Source organism: Sus scrofa, chromosome 3 (assembly GCF_054392235.1).
Source record: "Sus scrofa isolate SSC_HxYL_T2T_F1_AM1 chromosome 3, Sscrofa_HxYL_maternal_Yorkshire_Landrace_v2.0, whole genome shotgun sequence".
Lineage (NCBI taxonomy): Eukaryota > Metazoa > Chordata > Mammalia > Artiodactyla > Suidae > Sus > Sus scrofa.
In genome coordinates this window covers 81468726-81483444 of record NC_139385.1, presented here as the reverse complement: position 1 = coordinate 81483444, position 14719 = coordinate 81468726, and the positions used below count along the sequence as shown (strand labels likewise).

The following is a 14719-nucleotide window of genomic DNA, read 5'->3' as shown; positions in this document are numbered from 1 at the left end:
CCAGTCTAAATGTAATAGGTTCTCGGAGTTCCCATCGTGGCTCAGTCGTTAATGAATCCAAGTAGGAACCATGGGGTTGTAGGTTCGATCCCTGGCCTTGCTCAGTGGGTTAAGGATCCGGTGTTGCCGTGAGCTGTGGTGTAGGTTGCAGACGTGGCTCGGATCCCGTGTTGCTGTGGCTTTGGTGTAGGCCAGCGTCTACAGCTCCGATTAGATCCCTAGCCTGGGAACCTCCATATGCCGCAGAAGCAGCCCTAGAAAAGGCAAAAAAGACAAATAAATAAATAATAGGTTCTTTATTTCTATGACCAGGCGTGGTTAGGTGTTCATGTAGGTGTTAACCATACTCCTATTGACTTTTTTTTTTTTAAGACAATCTTATTTCTCCTTGATAGTTAGGTCACTTGTAGTTTAGTCAGCCCTGTGCCATCCTATTCAATGTATTGCTTCAGTGACATAAAGAGTGTAAAATGACTAGAGGGCTCCTGACTCTTAGTGGAAGCGTCCCTCTCTTATTTCTTAGACTTTCCATGTGGAGTTCCCATTGGGGCTGAGCAGGTTAAGAACCCAACTAGACTAGTATCCATGAGGATACAGGTTCGATCCCTGGCGTTGTTCAGTGAGTTAAAGGATGCAGCATTGCCATGAGCTGTGGTGTAGGTCACAGACACGGCTCGGATCCAGTGTTGCTATGGCTGAGGCATAGACCCACAGCTGCAGCTCCAATTTGACCCCTAGCCTGGGAACTTCCATATGCCATAGGTATGGCACTAAAAAGCAAAAAAAAAAAAGTAAGATCTTCCATCTAACAAAGCTAAGAGTGACAAAGATAGAAAGCAAAAGATTTTAAAAAGGCTTGTCTACCTTTCTTGCTGAATACATGCATTCTGTCTATGGGATAGGCAGGTACCCTATTTGCTTCTTAGCACATACCATATTCTGTAAGTTGGTTCCAGTGGCTGCTTCATCTGTCATGATCTTTAGTCCCTAAGAAGTGTAACGTTTTAATGGGATACCTGAAAGTTGCACACATTATTTTCACACTTGACCCATGGGCGTATATATACTTAGTTGAACAAGGCTACAAGGGATATTGGAAAATATAATGTACAGTGGGCAGTGTGTGTCCAGCTAAATATCAAGATGCAGTTACCAAAAGAGAAAAGTTTCTACCATATTCATGAACAAGGATATAGAAAAATATTTCATCCTTTATGATAATCAAATTATTACATTGGCACAGACATTGTAGGAAGCATTTAAGCAGTCAGTGTTTAAAAAAAAAAAAAACTTTATAAATGACATAAATTTTCACTCTGAAGTCAGAAAATTTACATGAGTTGGGACTGCAGGAGAGAATGGACATGCCATAAACAGGAAGTCTTTATTTACAAAATTCTTAATTATTGAAAACTGAATTCAGCCTAAGTTTTTAACTTTAGGAGAAGTGTTAAATATACTTATAGTATAATCATAAAAATGTGAAGATAGGAACTAAAATGAGTATTTTATTATCAATATGATGTACAAATGCTGAACTTCAAGTTATACACACTATATGCAACTAGGTAAAAAAAAAAACACAGGAAAGACACGTAGGAAATACATTTGAAATGTTAATAATAACTGTCTTTGAGTGGTAGGACTTTGTCTTTTTTTTTACTTCTGTGTATTTTCTTAATATTGAGAATTTGTACTTTTATAATGGACAACTCATTTTGAAAATCTGTCATATAGAAGAGAATTATTAGACTTATTTTCTGTGACTTTGGAGGAAAAACCTGCAAAGATCAGTAGTAGGAATTAACAATGACCAGGTTGAATATAAGATAAAGCATTTCTTAGAGCCATTCTGTGTATGCTAAAAACTCATCTTCTCAATGAAAACTGCCCCTGCCACTCTAGTTCAACTGTATCCTGCTGCTATTTCCCCAATACTCGTATCTTCCTCAGCATTTTCTAGTTTTTTTAATATCATTTATAATTTATTAAAATACTAGTTAACTTATTTAGTGTGCTAATTACTTACTGTTTATCTGTCTCCGTCTTAGAGAATGCTAGTTCCTCTTAAAGGCAGAGATACTTTTCTGTTTGGTTCACTGATTTACCCCAGTAATCTTGAACACTGCTTGACACATTAAAAAGTACTTAATATTTGTTCAAGGAATTAATGTTTTTTATTAATTATTCTGATTTTTTTATCTCCTTAGTCCAGCCTTTACTGTTGCCATATAAACCTTCTGGTAGTACGAAGATGTATTATGTTCCACAATTAAGTCAAATTCCTTCATCTCTGGATTCCAAATCAGATACCACCATTGAGAGCTCACACTCAGGTATTATGTAGAAATTATTCAAAAATTTTTTTGAAATTTTATTTGTGAATTGGCTGATTAATTCTGGTATGACATATAAAAGCTTAATGCTGTCTAATCTTTAAGTGAAATAGAGCATTTCATGACTCAGTTTCTGGTTCAGGTTGGTGAGTTACTTGATTGGTTATCAAATTGGTGAGTTACTATGTATACTCAAACATTTCATAAATGTTTGGGAGTTCCCGTTGTGGCACAATGGAAATGAACCAGTATCCATGAGGATGCTGGTATGATCCTTGGCCTTGCTCAGTGGGTTAAGGATCTGGTGTTGCCATGAGCTGTGATGTAGGTTGCAGCCGAGGCTCAGATCCTGCATTGCTGTGGCTGTGGCCTAGGCCAGCAGCTACAGCTCTGATTCAACCCCTAGCCTGGGAACTTCCATATGCCCTGAGTGTAGCCCTAAAAATAAAAATAAAAAAATTGAAGTGTATGAACAATTGTTTGTTTGGGTTAGTGGATGCCATCTAGGACAAACCTTTCCAAATTTTTTCTGTTCACAGTGCCCTTAGTGTTTGGGTGAATTTTTTTTTTCCTTATCTTCGCATGGAGATAAATTATCAGGAGCATATAAATACGTGAAGTATTGTTTCAAATGCTAATAAGTTATTAGGATATAAAAATACTGTTTTGATCTAATAATAAACAAAAATATTAGGTGTGTCTTTTTGGTTTTGGCTTTTGAAATAAAACATCTTACTTGTTCATAAATACCCACAGTTACTTACTATGAGCTATGCGCAGTTATTAAGGCCCTGTACAACTTCTTTCTGAGATGAAATGAAATGAGATGAAACCACCCTCATTTACTGCTCTTACTACAGAAACTGACAAAAATCCAACTCTGCAAAGGTACAGCAGCATTGAAAGGAATGTAGCAGTATCTAATGTTGAAATTTTAAACTACTTTTAGCTAGTAACTTTTGTAGTGTACTCCAGATATTAAAAATCACTGTTTCCCTAGATTTTTTTTTTTTTTTTTTGCTATTTCTTGGGCCGCTCCCGCGGCATATGGAGGTTCCCAGGCTAGGGGTCCAATCGGAGCTGTAGCCACAGGCCTACGCCAGAGCCACAGCAATGTGGGATCCGAGCCGCGTCTGCAGTCTACACCACAGCTCACGGCAACGCCGGATCGTCAACCCACTAAGCAAGGGCAGGGACCGAACCCACAACCTCATGGTTCCTAGTCGGATTCGTTAACCACTGCACCACGACGGGAACTCCCCTGGAATTTTTAAATATCCCCCTGTGAGATCACAAGAGAACTACAGATTTAGAAAATGAATAGCATCCCATGTAGGAACTCAATAAATAATTTCCTGTGTAAAATTTTAAAATAAGGATGCCGAGATGGTATGAAATGGGGTTTTGATTGTTGGGTAACATATTGATTGGGCCACAGGAGATGTCTTGCTTTAGTTTAGATATAAATTATTCATGATTTGTCAGTAGATATCTTTGTATATGTAGAAATTGCACAGGGAGCTCCCATCGTGGTTCGGTGGAAAATAATCCTACTAGTATCCATGAGGATGCTGGTATGATCCTTGGCCTTGCTCAGTGGGTTAAGGATCTGATGTTGCCATGAGCTGTGGTGTAGGTTGCAGACGCCGCTCAGATCTGGAGTTTGTGTGGCTGTGGTATAGGCCAGCGGCTACAGCTCTGATTCTACCCCTAGCCTGGGAACTTCCATAAGCCGAAGGTGCAGCCCTACAAAGAAAAAAAAGAAAAAAAGAAATTGCCCAGAAAGTAATTGTCCCTGGCCTTAGGCAGATTCTGTTAATTTTAAAGAGGACCAAACTAGTATCTAATAGTAACTGAGGTAAAGCCCCTGATATAACTGCTCCTGATTTTCCACTATGATGCCACTGAAAAAAAGAACCATAAAAATGCTTTCATGATTATTAAGACTATAACCAGAAACTGGAAGAAATTTTCATTACCTGCATGGTCTATGATTTAAAAAAAAAAATACATCCCTGACCCTTCCCTTTGGAGATAGTGACTTTGAGAAAAATTCTTCCTTAATGGGAGAAGATAACTCAGGGATGGTGCATTGTATCCTGAGATACAGTGACCCTGTAATTAAAGTACTGAATGCGTCAATTAGGCAGAAGAGATGTGTTAGCTATATATAGTTAAGGTAGTCATTTTTCACATTCTCCATCTATTCTGAGGGTTAGGGAGTTGATAATAGAAAATAAATCCTTTCTTAGATCAGTAAAACTACTCGAGGTGAAAGCCTAGGAATTGTCCTAATAGCTATTGTCTATTAATATGTTGTGCTTCTATCGATATGCGGAAGATCCAACTGGAGTTTAGGGCCAAGGGCAAGTCATAAACCATTGCAAATATTTGACCCAAATAGATTTCTCCTCAATTGAGAATGCATAAATAATTGAACTCATAAAATCCTTGTACAAATAAAAACAATAAAAAAGGCTAAGTAACCTCACAAAAAAAGAGATTGTTAGAAATTTACTCATTATGCCCAGCGACATTATTAAGTAGTAACTGGACCAATATGAGGTGTAGACATTATTTTTATATCCATTTATAGACATTTAAATAATTTATATACTAATCCTTACTGTCAATAGGAGCAAAAAGCCATGAGCTGAAAACTGACTTGGATTTTTAAAAGAGGGTGAGGAGTTATAGCAGAAAAAAATGTGGGAGCAAAGACCTCCAAGAATTTGCCCTGTAATAAAAGCAACAGAATTTTGGCAGAACCTTACAGAAAACTTTTCCAAAACTCTGGAAATTAATCAAAAACTTGTAGCCTTTGTCGTAAGCATTTTAAGAAAAATGGCTGAACCTTAATAAGAATAGTACAACTTTGGAGACCATGGAGACTCAGCGGTAACAAACCTGGTTAGTATCCATAAGGACTCGGGTTCAATTCCTGGCCTCGCTCAGTGGGTTAAGGATCTGGCATTGGCATGAGTTGTGGCATGGGTTGCAGACATGGCTCAGATCCCGTGTTACTGTGGCTGTGATGTATGTAGGCTGGTGGCTACAGCTCTGATTTGACCCCTAGCCTGAGAACTTCCGTATACTGTGGGTGTGGCCCTAAAAAGACCAAAAACCAAAAACAAAACAAAAAAAAACACTCTTTAACCTTTTAGCTTGGGATTCCATGCCTTGTTGAATTTTGCTCCAAACAATTACTTTTTTATTATTTCCTAGCAGTCTCATTGATGTAGTCTATAATTCAGTCTGACCAGAAAAGTGTGATTTTCTTGTGTATTCTTCGTTTTCCTCCTCCTTTGTCTTCACCAGTGCTGTTACCTGTACCTAAAATGTCTTCGTTTCTTCCTTCCTCTTCATACTTCAAAAAGCCTATTCATTTTCCAAGGTATAATCTATTTTCTCCTCCTCTGAAAATATTCCTGAAGTGGAAATTGTTTCTCTTCTAAACTGATATTCTACTTTGTATGTCTTCTTTATGTCATTTGCTTCTCCATCTATTGTCACAATATTGTACATTTCTGTTAGCTTCAGTTTGACTGACATCTCCTTGTAATTCCCTCTAACACTCCCATGGTAGTACCTTTTTTATACAAGTGGTTTAAGAGATAAATTTTTTGTCTTTCTTCAACTTCCTATTTATGCTTGTGTTAATTATACTACTTTCCCATTTTTTCTGTAGGATCCAATGATGCCATTGCTCCCGACTTCCCAGCTCAGGTGCTAGGCACAAGGGATGATGACCTGACAGACGCTGTGAACATTAAACACAAAGAGGGGATCTACAGCAAGAGGGCAGTAACTAAGGCATCCTTGTTTGTTGGGAAGAAACCCTTTCAGAAAGATAATGCAGGTGACTGGATTGGCTTTGGGTATTTTGTGGCTTTTTTTTCTGTTCATCCTAGGTGAGAGTATTATCCAGTCTTATTTTCTGCTTGTTATGCAGACTTTTCTCCGATTTTGTTGTGTATATGCAAGAAGGAAACTGTAAAATCTTTTTAAATGCTACATATATTTGTGAGTTTTTTTAGAGCTGCACCCGAGAGGCATGTGGACATTCCCAGGCTAGGGGTCAAATTGGAGCTCCAGCTGCTGACCTACGCCACAGCCACAGCCAAGCAGGATCCGAGCCACATCTGCAGCCTATGCTACAGCTTACGGCAACACCAGATCCTTAACCCACTGAGTGAAGCCAGGGATTGAACCTGAAATCTCATGGTTCCTAGTCAGATTTGTTTCCACTGCGCCACTACGGGAACTCCTAAATGCTTCAGATTTTTGAAAGCAATAAAATTTACTTTCTCTATAGGAGATACTTTGCAACTTTTGAAATGTAATAATATCTAATTAAGTATGTTCTAAAGACTAAAATCCATAGAAAATCTTGATTAAAACACCTCATAAATTTATTTGTCAGATACTACAAACTAGCATCTCCTTAGGTTGGATTCTGCAAGAAAGTGTATGGCTCACATGGTGTTTTAAATTTGTTTTAAATTTTGCTGCAAACATTTAAAAATAAGATTTGGGGCTTCCCTTGAAAAATCAGGCTATCTAGTTGCACTCAGAGTGTATGTTCCTCCGTGGCGGTTATTAGCCGCCCCTGAGGCTTGGCTGTCCTCTGCAGAAAGGACATGCATTCTCCTTTTTCCTTCAGTTCCTACAACTCTCAGACCCAGTCTGCTTCATTCATTGACCTTGGCTCTCTAGTCAGCATGGGTATTTGAATTTTCATCCTTATCTCCAGATATAGGCCCTGCTTTTTTATAAAAGCTTCTAATCTTTAGGATCTGCATGATTTTTTCTTCTCTGTCCCTGACATTGTGCTTTTTTAGTTGATAACACAGTCGTATTTATTTATTAAATGAAAATTCCAGGAGCCATTGAAAATTCTACCTGTGTATTTGCCTGTGTTGCTTTGTTGCATTTACAGCTTTTTACTCCTGTGCACAGCTATTAGCCAAATAGTAGCTGATCCTGGGGCAGTATTCAAACATAGACTGGCTCTGTGTTCAAGTGTTGAGATAGTGTTAATGAATTCATGTGATGGTGTTAATGCTTTTATAAAGAAACCGAGTGAAAGATTGCTTGCTAAAGTGCACATTTATTCTTCTAGATAACTTTTTGTTGCACCAAAAAACATTTTGAAATCTGAAATAAGATAAAAGAACCACATCTGCTAGTTAACATTGAAGCTGCCAAGTATATAAAAAGGCAAAAAAATTTGCAAAATTTAGTTCATAAGTGAAAACTCTCATATACTACCTATATGCTAGAAGCAGTTTGGGACACAGATGTAACTGTATGATCCCACTGTCAGACACTTGAAAAGGAGGTAGATATGGAAAACTTGGCAGGGAACAAAGTGGTAGACTAAAGGGACTCCATCAGAAGTCTGTACAGTGAACTTACCAACTATAGCTCACCTCTTGGATGCATTTGGTAAGGATGATGTGTTTGGAATGAAATTGGTATTTGTTACATAAGGACTCTTATAACCTCCCACTTACTATGGGAGTCTACTGTTACTGTTATTGTTGGTCTGCTTCCAACCTTTGCATCCTAAGGAAAAGTCCTCCTCTTGGCTTAATCCTGTGCAGTTATTTCATCATGGGAGAAGCCCAGCCTCAGAAGCTCTCACCTCAAAGACTTTAAGAAAGATGGGGGGAGGATGCCTGCCTGGAAAAATTGATACATGACTTTTATATAATAGCTAAGTGAGCCCATTAAATATATCTCAGGAGTTCCTGCTCTGACACAGCAGGTTAAGGATCTGGCTTTGTCTCTGCAGCAGCAGCACAGGTTCAATTCCCAGCCCAGCGCAGGTTAAGGATCCAGCATTGCTGCAGCTGTGGCATAGGTTGCAGCTGTGGCTCTCATTTAATCCCAGGCTCAGGAACTTCCATATGGTGCGGGTGTGGCCAAAAAAAAAAAAGTCTTGGTAGGAGCATTGGAATATCAAAGTGAGGAAATCTGTTAGAAAGTAGAACATAAAAAGAAGGGAAAAGAAAAAAGACAAGAAAATTCAAAATTGGCCCAAAAAGGTCAACCAACATCAAAAAACAGGTGTTCCATAGAGAAGTAGGGAGGATAGAAAAGAAGGAATCAAAATATAGGACTAATTCTCGGAACTGCAGAATATGAATTTCCATATTAATAAGAACTGTCATGTACACAAATCCACACCAAGGCACATGACCTTGAAATTTTGAAACACTGGCAAGAAAAGAGATTCTGAAAGCTTCCAGAAAGAAAACAGGTCCCTACAAAGAAATGGAAATTAGACTGACATTCTGTGGCATTTCACAAAATTTATTTCCCTAAATTAAAATGAAGTAGATTTAATTTTTTAAAAAAGGAAAACTTAGGCTGGAGGAAATAGGCCAACATGAGCCAGAGGAAAGGAATTGTCATTGCAATAGTGGAACAGAAGATGTAGAAGTTCAGATTGAGAACTGTAAGAAAAAAGTCATGTTTATAGAATACCTTATGTAGTCGCTTGCATTTAGATTTTCGGAGTTCCCGTCATGGCGCAGAGGAAACGAATCCTACTAGGCACCATGAGGTTGTGTGTTCAATCCCTGGCCTTGCTTGGTGGGTTGAGGATCTGTGAGCTGTGGTGTAGACTGCAGATGTGGCTTGGATCCTGTGTTGCCATGCCTGTGGTATAGGCCAGCAGCTGCAGCTCCGATTAGACCCCTAGCCTGGAAACCTCCATATGCTGCTGTTGCAGCCCTAAAAAAAAAAAAAATAAAAAAAAAAAAATAAAAGAGATTTTCAATTTTATTTTACATTTGTTAGTAAACAATGAAGTAGGTGTTGGTATATAGAAACTTAGCAAATGCAAAAACAGGCAATTACTAACTCCTCAGGAAAAGCAAAACTTTGTAAAAGAAAATAAATGGACTCTACTAGCTGGCTTAACTGTGAATAATAGAAACATACCAGTCTATAAGACTGAATGTTGATTTAATCACCACGACTACTATTTGCATAATAATATATAAACAACTGAACATTGATATAGGGCTAAAACTTTTCAGAAGGTAGAATGAGGGAATATGGGTGTGATAGGAACAGTTTGTCAAAGGTACGACCATATTGGTCATAGAAAGAAATTAAAAGTTAACTTCTGGGATTCAAAAAGATATTTCAGTATAAAGCATGTTATTTTTGGAAATAAGGATAATGACACTAGAAGAAATGGCTAAAGCAATTGGTGGTATTTGGAAACTGATTTCTGTTATAAGCTTAATGAAACTATTTGACTTTTTCTTTTTTTTTTTTTTTGCCATTTCTAGGGTTGCTCCTGCAGCATGTGGAGGTTCCTAGGCTAGGTGTCGAATCAGAGCTGCAGCCGCCAGCCTATACCAGAGCCACAGCAACGCGGGATCCGAGCCACATCTGTGACCTATACCACAGCTCATGACAATGCCGGATCCTTAACCCACTGAGCAAGGCCAGGGATCAAACCCACAACCTCATGGTTCCTAGTCGAATTCGTTAACCACTGAGCCACAACGGAAACTCCTATTTTACTTTCAATACACCTGTGTATGTGTGCATATATATATATATATGACTAGATTACATTTTATTTTGCCTTATGTCCCAAAACATAAAAGAAATGGGAAAAGATATATTTGGAAAACACTAACCAAAGAAAAGCTAATGAGCAATGTTAATGTTGACGAAACAAAATTCCAGGCCAAAAAATACTAATACAGATAAGAGTTTACCTCAGAGTAGCAAAAGGATCAAGTACACCAACAAGATAAAATTTGAGCTTATTTTTACGTATTCAAACTTGTGTGCAAGAAAAGTTACAGGAAGATATCAGGAAAAACACTCAACCGTACATACCTATCAGAAACTGAGCAGGAGTTCCCGTCGTGGCGCAGTGGTTAACGAATCCGACTAGGAACCATGAGGTTGTGGGTTCGGTCCCTGCCCTTGCTCAGTGGGTTAATGATCCGGCGTTGCCGTGAGCTGTGGTGTAGGTTGCAGACACGGCTCGGATCCTGCGTTGCTGTGGCTCTGGCATAGACTGGCAGCTATAGCTCCGATTAGACCTCTAGCCTGGGAACCTCCATATGCCGCGAGAGCGGCCCAAGAAATGGCAAAAAGACAAAAAATAAATAAATAAATAAATAAAAAGAAAGAAACTGAGCAATCAGGAAAGAAAATGAAACAATGAGATTTAAAAGTTTGACTTAACTATAGAGAACTGTGTTTCGTTTCTTTTTTTTTCCTTTTTAGGGCCCCACCCATATCATATGGAAGTTCCTGGGCCAAGAATTGAATCCTAGCCACAGCTGCAACAACACCAGATCTTTTAACCCACTGCACTGGGTCAGGGATTGAGCCCACACCTTCACAGCAACCCAAGCTGCTGCAGTCAGATTCTTAACCCATTGAGCCACAATGGGCAATTCCATAGAACTCTGCATTTTCAGTTTTTTTAATTTTTATTTTATTTTTTTTCTTTTTAGGGCCATACCCGTGGCATATGGAGGTTCCCAGGCTACGAGTCAAATTGGAGCCACAGCTGCTGGCCTTTGCCACAGCCACAGCAATGCCAGATCCAAACCATGGCTGCAGCCTACACCGCAGCTCATGACAATGTCAGATCCTTAACCCACTGGCGAGGCCAGGGATCAAACCCACAACCTCATGGTTCCTAGTTGCATTCAATTTCGCTGCACCACGAAGGGAATTCCAACTCTGCATTTTTTAAAGAACACCTGGAACACATAGAAAAGTTGATGAAAGCATTAATGCAGTCAGAACAGCTTCTCTTACTATAGTGTGGTTAAATTACAGCTCAACAGTAAAAATGTGGCATAACAGAATGAAACAAAAATCCAGGTATTGTGAATTGAGTAGTGTTCCTCGCAAAATTCATGTCCACTGGGAACTTGAGAATGTGACCTTATTTGGAAATAGGGGGTCTTTGTAGGTATAATTAGACCTTCAGATTAAATCAGACTGGATTTTGGGTGGGCCTTAAATCCAGCAATTGGTATACTTATAAAAAGGAGGGGAGATCATGAAGAAAGAAGCAGAGATTGGAGTTATGCTGCCCAAAGCCAGGGAACATCAGAGGTCATTGAAAATGGAAGAAAGGAGTTCCCGTCGTGGCGCAGTGGTTAACGAATCCGACTAGGAACCATAAGGTTGCGGGTTCAGTCCCTGCCCTTGCTCAGTGGGTTAACGATCCGGCGTTGCCCTGAGCTGTGGTGTAGGTTGCAGACACGGCTCGGATCCTGCGTTGCTGTGGCTCTGGCGTAGGCCGGGGGCTACAGCTCCGATTCGACCCCTGATCTGGGAACCTCCATATGCTATGGGGCGGCCCAAGAAATAGCAAAAAGACAAAAAGAAAAAAAAAAAAAGAAAAGAAAAGAAAATGGAAGAGAGAAGGAAAGGATTTTCAAGCGAGAGACCTTGAGAGACCAAGTCCCTGCTGACACCTTGATTTCAGACTTCTAGACCAGAAGAATTGACTTATTTTGGCTTAAGCCACTATTGGAAGTAATTTATTGTGGCAGCCCTATGAAACTAATATACTTAATATGTAAATATTATATATGTACTCATATAATTTATTTGAAAATTTTAAAATGTAGTTGTAAGTAACTCAGAAGTTAAAAAGAGGAAGTCATACTGGAAATTAAAATATATTTAAAATTAAATAATAACAAAATTCTGATATCAGAATGTATAGAAGATAGCAAAAGTGTTATTTAGGGGCAGAGTTACACCCTTAAATATAAATCATAAAAAATAGAAAAGATCTGATTAAAATGCCAGCAAGTTTTTTCCTAGAATTTAGCAAGCTTATTCTAAAATTGATATGGATATATGGAATGCCAAGAATAGCCAAGGCAAACTTGAAAAAGAACAACAATTTGAGAAGATTTATACTACCAAGTATCAAAATATATTATAAAGCTGCAGTAATTAAGGCAATATGATATTGGCGCAAAGATAAACAGACTGACTGTAGGAGAAAATACTCCAGAAGCAGATACATTTATGTGTGCGTGCGTGCGTGCGTGCGTGTGTGTGTGTGTGTGTGTGTGTGTGTGTGCATACAGACAACCTGATTTTTATTGTAAAAGTTCCACTGCAGTATGGTGCGGGGAAAGGTAATCTTTTCAGTAAAATGATGTTATATAAACTGGATATGGGGGGGACATTAACTCCCTGGTTCACACTATACACCAAAATTGATTACATGTACTTTATAGATTTAAATATGAAAAGCATAAATAGGTAAATAGATTAATCTTATGCAAGAAAATAAAGAGGAATATGTCTTTATAATCTTGGAATGGGAAAATATTTATTACATTGTATTCTCCCTAAAAATAATAGCCATAATAGAAAATATTGACGAATATGTCACATTAAATTAAAGTATTAATGAAATACAAAATAAGAATAAAAAGACAAGCCACAGAGTGGGAAAGATACAGTGCAATGCTTATATCACAAAGAACATATATCCTGAATATAAAAAAGAACTCATACAAATCAATATGGAAAAGATAGTCAATCCAGTTTGTAAAAAGGGCAAAAGACTTGAATAGGAACTTTATAAAAAGAATATCCAGGAGTTCCCGTCGTGGCGCAGTGGTTAACAAATCCGACTAGGAACCGTGAGGTTGCGGGTTCGGTCCCTGCCCTTGCTCAGTGGGTTAACGGTCCGGCGTTGCCGTGAGCTGTGGTGTAGGTTGCAGACGCGGCTCGGATCCCGCATTGCTGTGGCTCTGGCGTGGGCCGGTGGCTACAGCTCCGATTCAACCCCTAGCCTGGGAACCTCCATATGCCACGGAAGCGGCCCAAGAGATAGCAACAACAACAACAAAAGACCAAAAAAAAAAAAAAAAAGAATATCCAGTGGCCAATGAACATATGCAAAGTATTCAACTTAATTCATCAACAAAAAATTGCAAATTAAGGGAGTTCCTGTTGTGGCTCAGCTGTAACAAACCCAACTAGTATCCATGAGGATGCGGGTTTGATCCCAGGCCCCACTTAGTAGGTTAAGGATCCAGCACTGCCTTGAGCTGTGGTGTAGTTCACAGATTTGGCTTGCATGCAGTGTTGCTGTGGCTGTGGTGTAGGCTGGCAGCTGCCGCTCTGATTTGACCCCTTGCCTGGCCACTTCCGTAGTTTTTGCTAACTAAATAGCCAAAAAAAAAAAAAAAAAAAGTGAAAATTAAAAACAAAATAAAATCTCTTCATTCCCATTAGAATGGCTGAAATGAAAAAGTTAATATCTTACTGATGAGAATATAGTTCTTATTTACTGCTGGTGAGAATGTAAATTAGTAACCTTGGAAAGCGGTTTGCCTACTAAGTTACACAAAAGCATAACCTAGCAATCATTCCTAACTGTATATGGTACAGAAAAAGATGTGCCAAAAGACACACATGAATATTCTTCATAGCAATTTTTGTAACAGCTTCAAACTGGAAATTAACAGATGCCCATTATTTTTCCAGTAGTATGGATGAATTTTGGCATATTAACATTATTGTATACTAACTAGAAGAAGACTGAGTAAAGCACAAATATATGTTTTAACACTTAATGAATCTAAGAAATATGATGTGAGAGAAGAAAGCAAGACATAAGGGATATGTGCTATATTATTCCATTTATATAAAATTTAGAAATGTAAGTACTTTGTTGCATTTAGAATGCTGTGTTATGCTCAGCCTATGGGAGATTGGAAGAAAGAATGAGGGGAGCATGTAGGCTTCTAACCAGATTTTTTTTTTTTAATCTTGAGTGTATGTCCATTTTTTAACAATTCACTGAGTTCTGTGTTTGTACATTTTTTTGGTATGTGTCTTCTGATGCATAATACAAAAGTTTTTTTTAAGATATCTTTTCAAAAAATAAGTAAATAATGAACCTAACAAAGGACGTGCAAGACTCATGTAGAGAAAACGATGAAGCTTTATTGAAATATATTAAGAGGAGTTCCTGTCATGGATCAGAGGTTAACGAATACGACTAGGAACCATGAGGTTGTGGGTTTGATCCCTGGCCTCGCTCAGTGGGTTGAGGATCCGGTGTTTTCATAAGCTGTAACATAGGTTGCAGATGCAGCTTGGATCCTGCTTGGCTGTGGCGTAGGTCGGCAGCTGCAGCTCCGATTTGACCCTTAGCCTGGGAACCTCAATGTGCCTTGGATGTGGCCCTAGAAAAGACAAAAAAAAAAAAAAAAAGAAAGAAAGAAATATATTAAGAAATACCTAAATAAATTCAGTGCATTGCTACTCAAAATTTCAGTAGAATTTTTCATAGAACTTAACAGGCTGATTCCTTTTTTTTTTTAATATCAAAATGTATAAAGAATAAG

The 14719-nt window shown here is 38.4% G+C and overlaps 1 protein-coding gene across 6 annotated transcripts in view; it reads left to right on the top strand.

The window, feature by feature from the left end:
• The window catches only part of ALMS1 (ALMS1 centrosome and basal body associated protein), a 161945-nt gene that overhangs the window by 102484 nt on the left and 44742 nt on the right, over positions 1-14719 (top strand). For all 6 annotated transcript variants that reach the window (XR_014841648.1, XR_014841647.1, XR_014841649.1 and 3 more), the window contains 2 exons: positions 2211-2336; positions 6025-6195. Coding sequence is in view for 3 of the 6 variants with exons in the window: in XM_013996028.3 (XP_013851482.2) it covers positions 2211-2336; positions 6025-6195 (297 nt within the window). In the remaining 3 variants the exon portion in view is untranslated. The remainder of the gene's footprint in view (positions 1-2210; positions 2337-6024; positions 6196-14719) is intronic.